At 39.9% G+C, this 18363-nt stretch overlaps 1 protein-coding gene across 4 annotated transcripts in view; it reads right to left on the bottom strand.

Moving 5' to 3' along the window:
* The window catches only part of CDCA7L (cell division cycle associated 7 like), a 50483-nt gene that overhangs the window by 12070 nt on the left and 20050 nt on the right, over positions 1-18363 (bottom strand). For 2 of the 4 annotated variants that reach the window (XM_036864127.1, XM_036864126.1), the window contains exon 2: positions 2818-2967. In XM_036864127.1, the coding sequence (XP_036720022.1) occupies positions 2818-2967 (150 nt within the window). The remainder of the gene's footprint in view (positions 1-2817; positions 2968-18363) is intronic. The other 2 variants (XM_036864129.1, XM_036864128.1) reach the window with 1 other exon arrangement.

Here is an 18363-nt window from a genome sequence, read left to right on the forward strand (position 1 = left end):
AAGGCCCACGCTTTTATTCTCCCGATTTCACAGGGTGTAAAAACCATCTTTAATGGGGGTCTGTAACAAAGCGAACGTCCACTCCACACAGTCTCCTGCGTCCCTGGTTACAACCCTCACACAGCTCTCTGTTCTCCGAAATCTGGCCGTTATCCTTTAAAATCAGTACTAGACAGTATGTTGTGGGCTTTGGTGACCTGCATCTACCGTGATCAAGAACGTAAGCAAATAACAGATCAGAAGAGAAGCTAACAGAGTGGTGACTTTTTTTTATTTTGAAGCTCATGGGATGTGAAGAAGCAGACTGGAAGTCATGGTGGCTGAACCAGTCAGACAAGTATCCCACCTCAGTTCCGCCCCATAGGTGCTCCTTCGCCCATGGGCACTGGATGCATGAAACAAGAGGAAAGGGACAACCCAAGGAAGCAGCCCGAGCCGGGGAAGCCGGAAAGCACCGTTCAAGTATGAGGCCCCTTCCATCAAGGAGCTTGTCATTTAGTAAGGGAGCTGGACAAGTCCACAGGTCACCATGGCGAGGATGAGTGTTGTAAGGGAGACGCACGCAACATGGCGCACAGGAAGAAAGAAAATCCAGTACGACTTCGTGGAAGCAGAAGCATTTGACCGGCATCTCAACTGGGCTAGAGGCTAGAAACATGCTGAGAGAGCACAGAGGCAGGATGAGGAGCCTGGACCAGTGTGCAGCACAGGGGGCAGAACAGCACACGCGGAGGGTACGGATACAGTTTCTGGTCTCCTGCTGCAAAGTCCGCAGGAAAGAGCCGTGCAAGGCACGAGGCTGAGAAGTGGGGCTCCTACATTAGGAACATCCCAGCTCAGCCACTTCTCAGATGTGAGGCCTCAGACAAGTCACTTCACCTCCCCACACTTCACTTTCATCAACTGTGAAACAGGAATAATAACAGCACCTGCACCGTCCCAGGGAGATAGTGAATTAAGGGCACTCTGCATGAACAGCATGTTGTCATGGGCCACGGAATGCATGCTGGGGTCAGACTCGGGAGCAGGGATGGACTGGGTGCAAGTGTGAGGGCACAGGAGAAGGGGCAGTTGTCACAGCAGCAAGAGCGGCCGCTTCGTTCCTTAACGCCTGCCGCCCGCCAGGCTCGTGCTGGCGCTTCACACACGTCCCGCGCCGCTCAGAAGGCCACTCACGGTGGACCCAACAGGCTGCCCCTCACTGCCTGACCACATTCGAACGGAGGGGCTGGCGATTTCTGAACAGGGGAGGATGGTGACCAGAGCTCAGTTCCACACCCGCGGTAAAGACTATGAGAACCACGGCAGCTGAAGAGGGAAGAGACGGGAGGGATGGAGGTGAGGAACATGGCAGAAGATTCATCAGCTCCTGCAAGGGAGTTGAGGAGACGGGTGAGGAACAGGAGGCGTCAGAAGCTCCAAAGCTGGAGACAAAAATGGGGAAGACAGGGCTTCCCTGCTGGCGCAGTGGTTGAGAATCTGCCTGCCAATGCAGGGGACGCGGGTTCGAGCCCTGGTCTGGGAAGATCCCACATGCTGCGGAGCAACTGGGCCCGTGAGCCACAACTACTGAGCCTGCGCGTCTGGAGCCTGTGCTCCACAACAAGAGAGGCCGCGATAGTGAGAGGCCCGCGCACCGCGATGAAGAGTGGCCCCCGCTCGCCGCAACTAGAGAAAGCCCTCGCACAGAAACGAAGACCCAACACAGCCATAAATAAATAAATAAATAAATTAAAAAAAAAAAAAAAAAAGGGGGAAGACAGACAACCAGGGAGGGAAAATGGTGAGTTTCAGATCTCCCTTGAACAATGACGACGGATCCAAGTGGCTGTTAGAAATACATCTGGGGCTGGAGGGAAGAGCCAAACCACAAAGAACCAGGAGGCAACGGCTGAGACCAGGCCAGGCACTGAGATCATTAAGTGGAAAGGTCTGAAGATAAAATCTTGGAGAACATCCACAGATGGGGGCCGGAAGTAGAAGGGATGACAACCACGAACAGAAGGTGTGAGACAGAGAGAGACCAAGGGGAGTGGAAGCAGGTGGCTGGGGGGGCGGGTCAAATGCTGCAGAGGCATCGAATAAGGTGAGGACCACACACACTGCCATCAAGCGGGGGCTTCACTGACATAATTAACTGCCTGCCTTCCTCTCCCTGCCCAGTGGAAGCTAGGTGGGTTTAACTCACAGCCTTTTAGGAGAGGCCAGGGTCGAGGGAGAATGAGGAATTTTGAGTGCCACAAATGAACTCAGAAAAAAATGCCACGGAAGCCTGGATACTTTGGCCACGCTCCTGCTAAATCACAACGTAAACCTCCAGGAACCTACCTCTCTGAGAACTGCAGCTTGTGTCTGCCACAGATCAAAGGAACTAAAGAAAGAACAGTGCTCTCGCCAGCAATCCCACGAGTGAGGTGCGGACAGAGCCTCACCGCAGAAGCGCAGAGGCCATGTGTCTCATGGTAACCACACACTCCTACACTATGGCTGGGGGATCAGCTCTCCCCCGCCAGCTGTGTGGGAGCGCTCCAAATACAGCCTGGCCACAGGCTGCAGCCCCGAGGTGGCAAAGAAAACGGATGTGATCACGTCAGGTCCCCTTTACCGAAAAAAAAATTATTGTACATAGAAAGGATTAAAACTGAGCGAGGTACCCTCACCAGTTGCTTGAAACATGAAGGTATAACACTAATAAAATAAGATGCTCGACAATTAACTGATACCACCAATCTCAGACCATGTTCAAGTCAAAGAATATCCGAACCAAGATCCAAGCTTCCAGACGGATATGCCTGCCTTGAAAGGAGGCACCCATACCTGCTTCCCTGACTCCAGTGAGTCAAAACTATCGCAGCTCTCCTCTGATGACAGGGTTTCCATGGGAACATCATCTCGGAAACCGACGAACTCTTCATCATCACTGGGGGCGTTAAAGATGTCAGCCACTTCTTTAGGGATCTGTTTGGATTGAAAAAAGGAGGATAATATCAGGGGCTGTTATAATCACTTAGGGAAATTTTGTAGAGGAGTAGGAATTACCATCTCATGACTTTATCAATCTGCGATGGTTGCTCACAAGACCCCAGTAACCCTGAGCAAAATGTGCCTCAACTTGACACCTGATGGCAACCAGGAAAGTGGTGGAAGAAGAAGAGTTTTCTTTTTCAAATTCTAGAGATATATCCTATTTTACATGGAGTGTTGGGGCCAGGCCTAGATAAAAGCCATTTTTGATCTCTTGACAAAAAATAAGAAAATTTTCTCCTACAGTGGATCTGTCTTTAAATGTCATCCATGTTAAAAAAAAAAAAAATTCCTTAAGACATCACTAAGCTCTTTTCTTAATTTCTACCTATAGTTCTTTATTTTTCTGTTCTTTGTCACATGAAAGTTCATACAATGAAATAAAGCTTTCCTTCTTTTCTGTATTCTGAATCAATCTTAGTTTAGAATTAATTCTGTTAAACACTATCACAGGCAATTATTCCCAGAGAGAATGTTGTCAGCACACTTAATCTAACAAATATGTATTTGCTGAGAGTTCAGTTTTGTACGCTGACTACCTGTTTGTTCCCAACTATTTCGAAAAAGTTCAAACACATAGAAAGGTGAAAGAATAGTACAAACATTTGTATATGCTTCACCTGGAGCCCCCCATTTGCTTTTTTCTCTATCTTTCAACAAATGTTAGGTTGAATCTTAGGCATTTGCTGATATTTGAATGTTTCCAACCTAGGAAAATAGTGATTTAAAATGCAGCAACCTAATCCATGTGTGTTTCAGGTAATTTGCAGACACCATACAATTCACCCTAAAATACTTCCCTACACATCTCCTAAGAATAAGGACATTCTCCTGAAGAACCGCATAACCATCATCATACCTAAAATAATTAATATTAATTCAATAATATCATGTATTATGAATCCATATTCAAATGTCTGCAGTGTGCCCAAAATGTCTTTCATAACTTTTTAAGGGCAAAAGGGATCCGCTCAAGCAAGAATCATGCATTGTATTTGATTGTTTTTTTATGACATTATTTTTTGTTGCTTTTCATAACACTGACATTTTGTAGACAACCCAAGAAAACTGCCTTGTAGAATGTCACACATTCTGAACTTATCTGATTTCTCCCTGATAGACTCAAATATTATTGGCAACAATTCTATACAGATGACATGTACTTCTCAATGCATTGCATAAGGAGGCACAAAATGTCAAGCTATTCCCTATTAATTAGCAGTATTTTTAATTTAATTATAAAACTTTCAAATACATTCCTAAGTAGATGGAATAGTATCATGAACACACATGTGGACACCCTAGCAATTATGTGTCCATGGCTAGTCTTGTTTCATCTGTATCCCAACCCAACTGCCCTCCTTCCAAATTATTTTAAAGCAATTGTAGACACAGTATCATTTCACCCTGTGTTACCAGCAAATATACAGTCTGTGTCCACAGTTACTATTAACTTATTTTTTTTCAACCCCCAGTGTATTTGTATCAGGATCCAAATAAGGCCCATACATTGGTCAATACGTCTCAAGTCCTTTCTCGCGTCGCCTTCATGTTTAACTTTCTTCTCGCAACTGATTTTTTGAAGAAACTGGGTTATCTGACTGTAGAGTTTGCCAGAGTCTGGAGGTTTGTTTTTTGATTTTTGCAGCCCCAAGATGGTATTTAACAGAGTCCTCTGTCCCTCTGGATTTCCTGTAATTTGGTACTTAAATCTGGAGTCTCAGTCAGACTCAAGTGTGCTTTTCTTCAGCCAGACTCCTTCGTGGGCAGTGCTGCGTTCCGGCTACACATCGCATGTAACATCTGGTTGTGTCTTTAGTGGTGATGCTGTTTGATCACCAAGTTAAAGTGGGATCTACCAGATTTCTTCTTAGCAAAAGTGTCTTTACCCCTTTGTACTTATTAAGTAATAACTAGGATGACATTTGAGATTCTATGACTATCCTTCTCCCTGATAGCATTTCACTCAACAGTTTCGGTATCCATGGATACCCCTTCGCCTGAATCAATTACCACGTTAGGGGTTACAAAACGGTGATTTTCAAATACTATTCCTCCTTCATATGTTAGGTGGCATTCTCCTGTAATGTAATATTCTCTCTCTTCCGGTCTATCCCTCTCTCTCCCTCTTTCCTTCTCTCCCCACTCTCCCTCCCAGGTAGTTTCATGGATTGTTTTAAGTTAATGTGTTTTAACCCATTACTCTGTCATCATTCTTTCTGATACTCAGATTGTCCCAAATTTGGCTACTGGCAGCTCCTTCAAGCCAGCTTCTGTGTCCTTTTGACACAACCCTAATAGCCTCTGAGCACCTCCTTCTTTTCCAAAACAACAGGCGTGCCAAGCTAGCCTTGTACTGGCCCCAGACCCTGAATGAGCCATTTCTCCAAGGAGCCCTGGCATTTGGAAATCAAGCTCTGAGATCTAGGTGTGCTCCTTGCTAGTAAAGTATCATTGCTTTGCCTGGACAGAACAAAGGTGTTTTAAGTATCTTACATCTGAGTTCATTGTGACATCCTGAATTCAAACCCAACAAGACAGGATTCTTCTTCATCTCCCTCAGCACGACGTTAGTATCTCCCTTCCCCGCAACGAAAACCCCAATTCCCAGTACTTCTCATACACCTACCCATTTGCTCTATCCACAGTACACACAAAACCGTTTCAGACAACACACCAATACCACTACCAACACCACTGCCAACAACAATCAAGTCCAAGATTTCTTTGGGGTTCTTGCTGTCCTCCGAACACAGTCCTGCTAGGTACTAGATCTTCTCCCTGAGATAACCAGACCATGGTTGTACTTGGAGATACGAAGATACTTTTTATGTACTTCAGATTTCATCATGGAGTATATAAAAGAGATGCCCTCAAGGGTCAAGATTTTAATAAAATAATTTTTACTGCTACAGTAAGACATACTATGTGCAACACATTTTCTTTTAAAATTGGTGCACGGAGGTGAAGAATGAGATGACCACTAGTATACTTTGATGCCACTGCCTTGATTCATGCTGAGGACAAGCAGTTTTCTCTGCCTTTGCTTTTGCACATCAGTGCAAATAACAACACAGCAAAAAAATGCAAATAATGTCTTAACATTTTTTCCGGCCCCTCCTCCAATAATGTCTTAATATTATTATGACAATAACTTTGTCCTCATGGAACCCTGAAAGGATTTCAGGGTTCCCCAGACCCCACTTTAAATAATGGCTACACTATTACACACAGAGTTGTGTATTCAGAAGTTACTTAAATTCTTTGGATTCTTTTTTTCTGTGCATTGAATTAATTTTATAGTCAGGTTCATTTGAGAGATCACTAATCCCTAATCTACTCATTTTTAGCATTTTAATGCTTCTTGTTTAAAAATGATTAGAAAGCTAGTGGTTCAACCAAAGGAAGTTTAACATTTGGTTTCTAGAGTACACAAATCCAGACACTGAATACAAGATTAATGATGTCAGAGAGTTAATTACAAACCATCTAATGAAATCACTTCAAGAGACCAACAGGCAGACACTTACAGAATTAGAGCTCCACTAACAATAGAAAAAATACTGTAACATTTATGCTAAGAAGAAGCTCCTAAACAAACCCTAAATCTGAGATGGTTCTTGGGAGAAAAATTTACCTCTTAAAGAAGGAAGACTTTTAATTTAACAGTATTTGGCATGCTTGTCTTTTCAAAGACACCTTTCACTGTTGTTTAGCCAACAGAAGCAACACACCAAGAAAATACTCTTATTGGAGAAACATAGATGACATTTATGAAAGTTTAAGTACATTAGACTTTACTTAACAATCATCGAGTTCAGTCCCTGAAGGGGCGCTTTTTGACTTACAACCATTCTATGAATCCAAACACCCCGCTGGCCCAGAAGCTTGTTTTAACATAAAGAATTAAAGAGGAAGAAGCACCCAACGTAATGATCTTCTGGAAGCACATATAAGGAATGCAGAGGCTGTTGATATAAATAAATTGCTTCCACGGTCAACTGCATTAGCCCAGGGGCCACTGTCGCAACCGCCACTGCAGTGAGCCTCTGTCTGCCTAATTCCTTCTTACTTCTGTATCTGCTCCAGAGGTGCCAGTAGGGAGAGGCTGCAATTACCCATTAGGGACAAAAGGAAGCAATGAACTTTCAAAAAAGCAAAAACCACTACACATTCTTGGGGCACGCAGGGCTCTGTTTCTTGCTGCCCAACTTCAAAAGGCATTAAGAGAAGCATTTCAGACAGTCATAAGTCCCGGGATTTAGCAAAAGTCTGTAAAATATTCAAGTGTCTTCAACGCAACAAACTGTTTAACAGATGCAACAAAGAAGGCAAGATTTGCATGCGAGGGACCGAAAGGACCTGAGAAAAGAGGATTCATAGGGACAGCCTTCTAATGTGAGACCAGTTAAACAATGTATCAACACTTTAGGCCCAAGGATTTGTCACTTCCCTGTTTCATTCGGCAGTGATCCACTCTGTAGCTATGTAGTCTAGACAGACTACAACGGACTTTTTTCTGCAAAGCTTATTATGTTCCATTTGACTACAACGCCAATTGTAAGACCTACCAAAAGAAACCAAAAAAATAAAGCAAATAACTGAAAAGAAAATATAAAATACTCCCAACCAATGGATTATACTTACAGTAGTCAAGCTTGCACAATATTAGGATAAATGCAATCTAGCTAACCAGAAAGAAGTCAAGAGAATTCTCTTCTGAAACTGAAAAGACTTATCATTCATAACTATTTTTTTTTTTTTACAATACACAGATTTCTTCCATTCCTTTCACACACACTGTATATATCTATTCACTCTGTCCTTGTTGGGATAACAATGTGAGTATCATCGAAGGTCAAGCGGGGCCCAAGATTCAATTCCTCGACCAGGACACAGACACTAAAATGGAGTCCTTGGCACCTAACACGGGCCTGGCCTAAAGCAGGTCATCAATAAATCTTTGTATGAAAATGACTACATCTGACGTTGTAGTCATTTTCTCAGGGAAGGTGTAGTTTCCTAGGAAAGGTGCACAGGGTCAAAAGGTACACTCTGTGACATTCCTATCCAAGAGGAATTAAAGATCTTCACCCAGAATTTCTGAGCATCTACATACAAAGTAGTCATATTCACAGCACCTCTTTCAGAAAGGATTGCAGATTTCACTTACAGGCCTTGCAAACTACCTTGGGGCTCATCTCGGGAACAAAGAACGCACATTCAACAGGCTTTGGGGCCAAGCAGGTGGGCAGTGAAGGCAGCAGCTCAGGGTAAGGCTACACTGGACAGTGGCGACATGAGTCCAGGAATGGCAGTCACTCCCGCACCCCAGCAGACCAAAGCTACAAAGGCACCCGGCTCAGTATGCCCAACCTTGAACCTCCCCAGAGAAGTGAGGAATCTGAGTCTTGGTGAGGAATCTCCCAGTTATAAAATGTCAGCTTCTAATGTAAGGACCAAACATCTACAGGCTGGATCTCAAACTCGTTCAGGGAAGGCACACAGAAGAACTCACGGTGCTAAGTGGAACACCAAAGAAATTTTAAAAGCTGTAATTTCAAATGTTACTGACAGAGTATCTAACTAGTGTCTGCTAGTGATAGTACTGGACACTGAAGTGTTAATAAAATTAAAAGAAAAACTTTAAGTTAAAAATAACCCTTCCCTTGTTCATGGTAGCACTATTCCCAAAATCCACAAAGTGGAGGCAACCCAAGTGTCCATCGACAGATGAATGGCTAAACGATGTCACAAACACATACAATGGAATATTATTCACTCTTAAAAATAAAGGGAATCCTACAAATACTGAATCATTACACTGGATGCCTTGAAACTAATACAGTGCTATAGGTCAATTATACCTCAATAAAAAATTTTTTTAAAAACAAAACCCACAACAGAGGCCTGAGATTCTGCATTTCTAACAAGCTCCCCATGCTCTGGCCTGCAGAACATGCTTTGTGCAAGGTCCAGCCCATTTTGTTCCTCTCTTATGAGATGTGATTCTTCCTACTTCATAATAGCAACTCATATGTAGATCTTAACCTCCTTCCTACAGGCAGTTAATTCTCATGGCAGACTCTGGATCTCTTTGGCATTTGTCTTTCTCACCCTGCCCCACTTCAGCACCAAGAATAGAGTCTTACATACTCAAAGGTCCTTAATAAATATGAATAATTGATAAGCAGCATCAACTAGTTTGGAAAAAAAAGAAGGAAGGAAATTTTTAAATTGGGTAAAATTGTTTTAATCAAAGGTTTTCTATATCTCAAGGATATCTAAATTCATTCTTCCTGGATTGAAAAATACCACCACCCATACAGAAGGAACATATTTATCATCTATTAGTTTTTGAAACAAAAGAAACTTGAGATTCTCTTTAAGGCCAATTTATTCAAAAGTTGATTTTGATAAAGCTTCAGGAAATGTTTCTTATTCCAGGAACACTAGTGTGTATTTCACCTGGAAACATGTTTCATTTAAAGCCCTAAGGAGCAGTACAAAAGAAATTCCTACACACTACTGCATTTTCCTCATTAAGTGTTCTGAAAGCAATTTTGAGAGCAAGGATGGCAGAATTTGTAGGGTGTACTATCTTGCATCTGTGTAAGGAGACCCTTTACACAGAGGAAAACATTCCTTCAACCCACTACGAAGGGGGTTGTTTCGTATCATTTTCTCCATAAACAACATCATTTCCCTAAATCTCTTATGATTAAATTGGTTGGGTCATAAAAAATGCACATATCCTGCACCATTTACAAAAATTAACTCAAAATGGATCAGATCTAAATATAACATCTAAAACAATAACACTTCTAGAAGAAAACTGGAGAAAATCTTTGTAACCTTGGGTTACGCAAAGAATTTTTAGATAAAACACCAAGCACAATACAGATTTTTTTAATGTATAAATTAGACAATTAAAATCAAGAACTTCTACTCTTCAAAAAAGACTCTTAAGGGAATGAAAAGCCAATAGACTAGAAAAAAATACCTGCACATCATTTATCTGATGAAGGACCTATACCCAGAATATATAAAGAACTCTCAAAAGCTCAATAATAAAAACAAATAACCCAATTAAAAAACAGGCAAAAGAGGTGAGCAAACACTTCACCAAAGATAAATGGATGGCAGATGAGCACATGAAAAAATTTTTGACATCCACAGTCATTAAGGAAATGCAAATTAAAACTACAATGAGATATAACTATCTACCTAGCAGAATGGCTTTTAAAAAACCTGACAATACCAAGTGCTGACATGGATGTGGAGCAACTGGCCCTTTCATAAACTGTTAGTAGAAATGCAAAATGGTATAGCCACTTTGGAAAACAATTTGGCAGTTTCTTATAAAGTTAAACATACACTTAGCACATGATCCAGCAAACCTGCTCCTAGGTGTTACCCAAGTGAAATGAAAATTATGTTCACACAAAACTTGCAATTAGCAGTTTTATTTCCAAACCTACAAACAATCCAAGTCAACCAGGGAATGGATAAAACAAACTGTGGAACATCCATACCACAGAATTTAACTCAGCAATAAAAAAGAATAAATTACTGACAGACACAACAAAATGAATAAAGCTCATCACTATGCCAAGTGAAAAAGACTATACGCTGTCTGATTATACTTATAGGATATTTTGGAAAAGACATAACTATAGAGAAAATAAACAAATCAGGAGTCAAGATGGCAGAGGAGTAGGAGGACGTGGAGTTCATCTCTCCCCACAAATGCATCAAGAATACAACTATAAATGGAACAATTCTCACAGAACACCAGCTGAACACTAGCAGAGGACCTTGGACACCTAAAAAGAAAGATCCCCATGTAACCAGCTGCGGAAACTGCAAATTGACACCCCCGTGACCAGCTTTGTAAACTGAGTGCCTACAGAACAACTGAACAGACAGCGAGTGCTCCCGCAGCCAAGATGGGTCTAGCTTTAGCAGCTGTAGACTTTGTAGGCATATACACAGAGAGGCTGGGCCAGACCAGAGTCTGGGCTGCTCCCACAGTGGGTCCAGATCCATGATCACTGCAATCCCGGGACCTGACTTCAGTGGATCTATATCTATGCTGGTGGCCTGGTGAAAACAACGTCTGAAAGACACCAGGGCCAACTGCCGGCATACCCACAGTTAAGGTGTGGCCAAGAGCACTGCCAACAACAGTGTAATCTGAGAGCTCGCACAACGGGTGAAAGGTGACACAACAGATCACACCCACAGGTGAACAGCTCCAGAGGAGAAATAGTGGCTTCCCTCCCAGTGGGAGTGCTCCAATCCCACCTACCTCACACTGCAGATCAGAAACACAGCTAAGAAACAGATCTGGGGGCCTCCACTCCAACAACTAGGGAGCAGACTCCACCTCTGACAGGGCAGTGATAATCACAGAGCAAAGGGGAGGCGAGTGCAGGCCTGGCCACCACAACATCAGTCACACCTCCTATCAAGGAGATAATGGCCAAAAAACAAACCCAAAACAATTAAGAAAAGGGCAATAGAAATATACATATTGATAATTACCTTAAATGTAAATGGACTAAATGCTCCAACCAAAAGACACAGACTGGCTGAATGGATACAAACACAAGACCCATATATATGCTATTTACAAAAGATCCTCTTCAGACCTAGGGACACATACACACTTAAAGTGAGGGGATGTAAAAACATATTACATTCAAATGGAAATCAAAAGAAAGTTGGTGTAGCAATACTCATAGCAGACAAAATAGACTTTAAAATACGGACTAAGAGACAAGGAAGGACACTACATAGTGATCAAGGGATCAATACAAGAAGATATAACACTTGTAAATATATATGCACCCAACATAAGAGCACCTCAGTATATAAAACAAACAGTAACAGCCATAAAAGGAGAAACTGACAGTAACACAATAATAGTGAGGGACTTTAACACCCACTTTCATCAATGGACAGACTATCCAGACAGAAAAATCGACAAGGAAACACAGGCCTTCAATGACACATTAGACCAGACGGACTTCATCGACATTTATAGAGCATTCCATCCAAAAACAGCAGAATACACATTCTTTTCAAGTGCACATGGAACATTCTCCAGGATTGATCACATGGTGGGCCACAAAGTAAGCCTCAGTAAATTTTAAAAAGTTTAAATCATATCATCTTTTCTGACCACAATGCTATGAGATCAGAAATTAACTACAAGAAAAAAAAAAACTGTAAAACACACAAACACATGGTGGCTAAACAATATGTTACTAAACAATCAATGGATCACTGAAGAAATCAAAGAGGAAATTTTAAAAATACCTAGAGACAAATAACAACAAAAACACCACGATTCAAAACCTATGGGACACAGCAAAAGCAGTTCTAAGAGTGAAGTTTATAGCAATACAATTTTACCTCAGGAAACAAGAAAAATCTCAAATAACCTAAACTTACACCTAAAGTAAGCAGAGAAAGAACAAACAAAACCCGAAGTTAGAAGAAGGAAAGAAATCATAAAGATCAGAGAGGAAATAAATGAAACAGAGATGAAGAAAACAACAGAAAAGATCAATGAAACTAAAAGCTGGTTCTCTGAAAGGATAAACAAAATCGATAAACCTTTAGCCAGACTCATCAAGAAAAAAAGGGAGAGGGTTAAAATCAATAAAATCAGAAATGAAAAAGGAGAAGTTACAATTGACACCACAGAAATACAAAGGATCATAAGAGACTACTACAAGCAACTGTATGCCAATGCAACTGACAACCTAGAAGAAAGGGACGATTTCTTAGAAAGGTACAATCTCCCAAGACTGAACCAGGAAGAAATAGAAAATATGAACAGACCAATCACAAGTAATGAAATTGAAACTGTGATTAAAAAACTCTCAACAAACGAAAAGTCCAAGACCAGATGGCTTCACAGGCGAATTCTATCTAACATTTAAAGAGTAGTTAACACCTATCCTTCTGAAACTATTCCAGAAAGCTGAAGAAGAAGGAACACTCCCAAACTCATTCTATGAGGCCACCATCACCCTTATACCAAAACCAGACAAAGATACCACAAAAAGAGAAAATTACAGGCCAATATCACTGAAACATAGATGCAAAAATCCTCAACAAAATACCAGCAAACTGAATCCAACAACACATTAAAAGGATCATACACCACAATCAAGTGGGATTTATCCCAGGGATGCAAGGATTTTTCGATATCTGCAAATCAATCAGTGTGATACACCACACTAACAAACTGAAGAAAAAAACCCATACGATCATCTCAACAGATGCAGAAAAAGCTTTTGACAAAATTCAACACCTATTTACGATAAAAAACGCTCCAGAAAGGGGGCATAGAGGGAACATACCTCAACATAATAAAGGCCATATATGACAAACCTAAAGCTAACATCCTACTTAACGGTGAAAAGCTGAAGGCATTTCTTTTGAGATCAGGAACAAGACAAGGATGTCCACTCTCACCACTTTTATTCAACATAGTTTTGGAAGTCCTACCATGGCAATGAGAAAAGAAAAAGAAATAAAAGGAATCCAAATTAGAAATGAAGAAGTAAAACTTCACTGTTTGCAGATGACATGATACTATACATAGAAAATCCTAAAGATGCTACCAGAAAACTACCAGAGCGCATCAATGGATTAGGTAAATGCGCAGGATACAAAATTAAAACATAGAAATCTATTGCATTTCTATACACTAACAACAGAAGATCAGAAAGAGAAATTCAAAAAACAATCCCATTTACCATCTCATTGAAAAGAATAAAATACCTAGGAATAAACCTACTTAAGGAGGCAAAAGACCTGTACTCCGAAATCTGTAAGATGCTGATGAAAGAAATCGACGATAACACAAACAGATGGAAAGATATACCATGTTCTTGGATTGGCAGAATCAATACTGTCAAAATGACTATACAACCCAAGGCAATCAACAGATTCAATGCAATCCCTATCAAATTACCAAGCATTTTTCACAGAACCAGAACAAAAAATTTTTAATTTCTATGGAGACAAAGAAGACCCTGAACAGCCAAAGCAATCTTGAGAAAGAAAAACGGAACTGGAGGAATGAGGCTCCCTGACTTCAGGCTATACTACGAAGCTACAGTCATCAAACCAATATGGTACTGGCAGAGAAACAGAAATACAGATCAATGGAACAGGACAGAAAGCCCAGAAATAAACCCACGCACCTATGGTCAATTAATCTTCAAAAAAATAGGCAAGAATATACAGTGGAGAAAAGACAGTCTCTTCAGTAAGTGGTGCTGGGAATACTGGGCACTTACACGTAAAAGAATAAAATTAGAATATTCTTTAACACCATACACAAAAATAAACTCAAAGTGGGTTAAAGACCTTAATGTAAAACTGGATACTATAAACTCTGAGAGGAAAACATAGGCAGAACACTCTTTGATATAAACTGCAGCAATATGTTTTTGGATCCATCTCTTAGAATAATGGAAATTAAAACAAATGAGACCTAATGAAACTTAAAAGTTTTCGCACAGCAAAGGGAATGATTAAAAAAAAAAGAAAACAAAAAGACAAACTATGGAATAGGAGAAAATATTTGCAAATGATGCAACTGACAAGGGCTTAATCTCCAAAATATACAAACAGCTCTTACCACTCAACAAAAAAAAAAACCAAACAATCCAATTGAAAACCAGGCAGAAGACCTTAATAGCATTTCTCCAAAGAAGACATACAGATAGCCAGTAGACACATGAAAAGAGGCTCAATATCACTAATTATTAGAGGAATGCAAATCAAAACTACAATGAGGTACCACCTCACACTGGTCAGAATGACCATTATCAAAAAGTCTACAAATAACAAATGCTGGAGAGGGTGTGGAGAAAAGGGAACCCTACACTGCTGGTGAGAATGTAAGTTGGTGCAGCCACTATGGGAAACAGTACGGAGGTTCCTTAAAAAACTAAAAATAGAATTACCATATGATCCAGCAATCCCACTCCCAGGCATATACCTGGACAAAACTATAATTCAAAAAGATACATGCATCCCTATGTTCATAGCAGCGCTATTCACAATAGCCCAAACATGGAAACAACCTAAATGCCCATCAACAGATGAACAGATAAAGAAGAAATGGTACACACATACAATGGAATATTACTCAGCTATAAAAAAGAATGAAATGATGCCATTTGCAGCAACATGGATGGACCTAGAGATTATCATACTAAGTGAAGTAAGTCAGAGAAAGACAAATAATCATATGATATTGCTTACATGTGGAATCTAAAAAGAAATGATACAAGTGAACTTATTCACTAAACAGAAACAGACTTACATACTTAGAAAACGAACTTACAGTTACCAAGGGGAAGGTTGGGGGCATAGATTGGGAGTCTGGGATTGACATGTACACTCTGCTATATTTAAAACTGGTAATCAACAAAGACCTACTGTATGGCACAGGGAACTGTGCTCAATATTCTATAATAACCTAAATGGGAAATGAACTTGAAAAACAATAGATACATATACATGTGTAATTGACTCACTCTGCTATACACCTTAAACTAACACAACATTGTGAATCAACTATAATGCAATAAAAAATAAAAATTTTTTTAAAAAAAGAAACATTCACCTTCAGAATGGCAGGAACTTACGTGGCATTTATACTCACCTTCGCTCCGCCCCCTTCACAAGGCAATTTCTGGTCTGGAGGATGCTGAGCCTAGTTTCCAGTTCCCTTAAACTGGAGGGAGCAAAGCAGACACTGACTGCAACATTCTAACCAGTCAAGGGGGCTGCCTGATGGTCCCTGTCTCACCTAACTCAGTCTCAGGTGAGGAAAAGCTCCAGCCATTGCTCATGAAAGCTGCAGGGGACTACACATCTGCAGATGCCTGGGACGAGAGTTTATGCATGGAGAAATACAACAGTCCATCTAAAGCTCCAAGGAAAAGCTTGGGTAAAACTTCTTGGGAAATTAAGATATTCAAAAGAAGCTGTGTATATGGGAGAACTGAGAAAGCCACACATAGCCCAAATAGATACATTCTCAAAAAAGATGGGAGAAAACCTTAAGCTTTCGGGCTCAGAGCATGGCCAGCCAATCAGTGAATGGTTTCCCTGGCATACAGCCAGTCTTCAAACACTGGAAAAGGTGGCAGTTTCTCAAATACCCAACTTTTGACAAAGAGCAAAGGCATACAAAGAAACAAAATTGAAAGGAACAAAATAATAGGTAGAAACAGATGTCCCTAAGGAAGCACAGACTGGGGACTCACTAGACAAAGGCAACTGCCTTAAATATGCTCAAAGAGCAAAAAGAAAACACAAAGAACTAGGGTAAATCAAGAAAATGATTTATAAGCAAAAGGGTGATATCAGTAAAGAGACATACATTATAAAAAGGAAAAGAAACAGAAATTTTGGAGAAAACGTAATAACTAAATTGAACATTTCCCTAGAGGAGTACAAAATCAGATTGATGAGGCAAAAGAATCAGAGATTTGACAAAATAATGGCCAACAAATCCCCCAAATTTGATGAAAGACATGAATTATAGAAATGCCAAGTAGGATAAACCCAAGAGATCCACACTGAGGCACATTTTAATCAAACTGTTGAAAGAAAAGAGAATGTTGAAAGCAGCAAGAGAAAAGCAATTCCTAACAAGGGATCCTCAATAAGATTACCAGCTGATTGCTCAGCAGAAACTTGGGAGGGCAAAGGGCAGTGGAATGACATATTTAAAGTGCTGAAAGTACAAACTGTCAACCAAGAATTCAGTATCTGGAAAACTGTCCTTCAAAAATGAGAGCGAAATGAAGACATTACCAGATAAACAAAAACTGAGAGAGTTCATTACTACTAGACCTGCCCACAAGAAATCCTAAAGGCAGTCCTTCAGGTTGAAATGAAAGGACAGTAACTCAAAGCCATACAAAATATAAAGCTTGCAGGTAAAGGTAAATACATAAACAAATATAAAACCCAGTATCATTGTAAATTTGTTTTGTAACTCCACTTTTTATTTTCTATAGGATTAAAAAAACACGAATCTATGTTTGTGGGTACAAAATGCATAAAGATGTCATTTGTGACGTCAACAACAAAGAGGGGGACAGAGCTGTATAGGAAAAGAGCTTTTGTATGCCACTGAAGTTAAACTGATATCATTCAAATTAGATTGTTTTAATTTTAGAATGTTATATGTAACCCGCATGGTAACCACAGAGAAAATATCTACAGAATACACACAAGAGGAAATGAGAAGAGAATCAAAACATGTCACTACAAAGAAATCAACAAAACACAAACACAGGCAGTAATTCAAGAAATGAGGGTCAAGAAAGCTAGAAGACATACAGAAAAGAAAAAACAAAATGGTAAAAGTCAAGTCCTTCCCCATCAGTAATCACTTTAAATACAAACGGATTAAACTCTACAATCAAAAGATATAGATTGGCAGAAAGGATTAAATAACAGGATCCAACCATATGCTGTCTACAAGAGATTTACTTCAGATCTAAAAACACAAACAGGTTGAAAGTGAAAGAAGGGAAAAAGATATCCAACGCAAGTAATAACCCAAGAGAGATCAATACTAATATCAAAATAGATATTAAGTAAAATTAATAATAAGAGACAAAGAACATTACATATTGATAAAAGGATCAACTCATCAAGAAGATACAATAATTATAAATATGTATGAATCAAACATCAGAGCTTCAAAATACATGAAGAAAACATGGACAGAATTGAAAGAAATAGTTCTACAATAATAGTTGGAGATCTCAATACCCTACTTTCAATAATGTATAGAAACCCAGAGAGAAGATCAGTAAGGAAAAGGAATTGAACATTATAAACCAACTAGAACAGACATATACAGAACCTTCCAACAGCAGAATATACATTTTCCTCAAGAGCACATGGAAAAGTCCCCAAGACAGACCATATGTGACACCCCAAAACGAATATAAATTTAAAAGATTAAGATCATACAAACTATCTTTCCAATCATAATAAAACTAGAAATCAATAACAGAAGAAAAACTGGAAAATTCACAAATAAGTGGAAATTTAAAAACACTCTTTAGCAACCAGCGGGTCAAAGAAGAAAACACAAGGGAAATTAGAAAATACTTTCAAACAAACGAAAGTGAAAGCAAAATGTACCAAAACTTATAGGGTGCAGAGAAAGCAATGCTAAGAAGGAAATTTATAGCTATAAACATTTATATGAAAAAAGAAAGAAAGTTTGTTGGTTAATATAAAAAACCAACAAACTAATTTTATACCACAAGGAACTAG

The sequence above is a fragment of the Balaenoptera musculus genome, chromosome 9 (genome assembly GCF_009873245.2).
Source record: "Balaenoptera musculus isolate JJ_BM4_2016_0621 chromosome 9, mBalMus1.pri.v3, whole genome shotgun sequence".
NCBI classification, from domain to species: domain Eukaryota; kingdom Metazoa; phylum Chordata; class Mammalia; order Artiodactyla; family Balaenopteridae; genus Balaenoptera; species Balaenoptera musculus.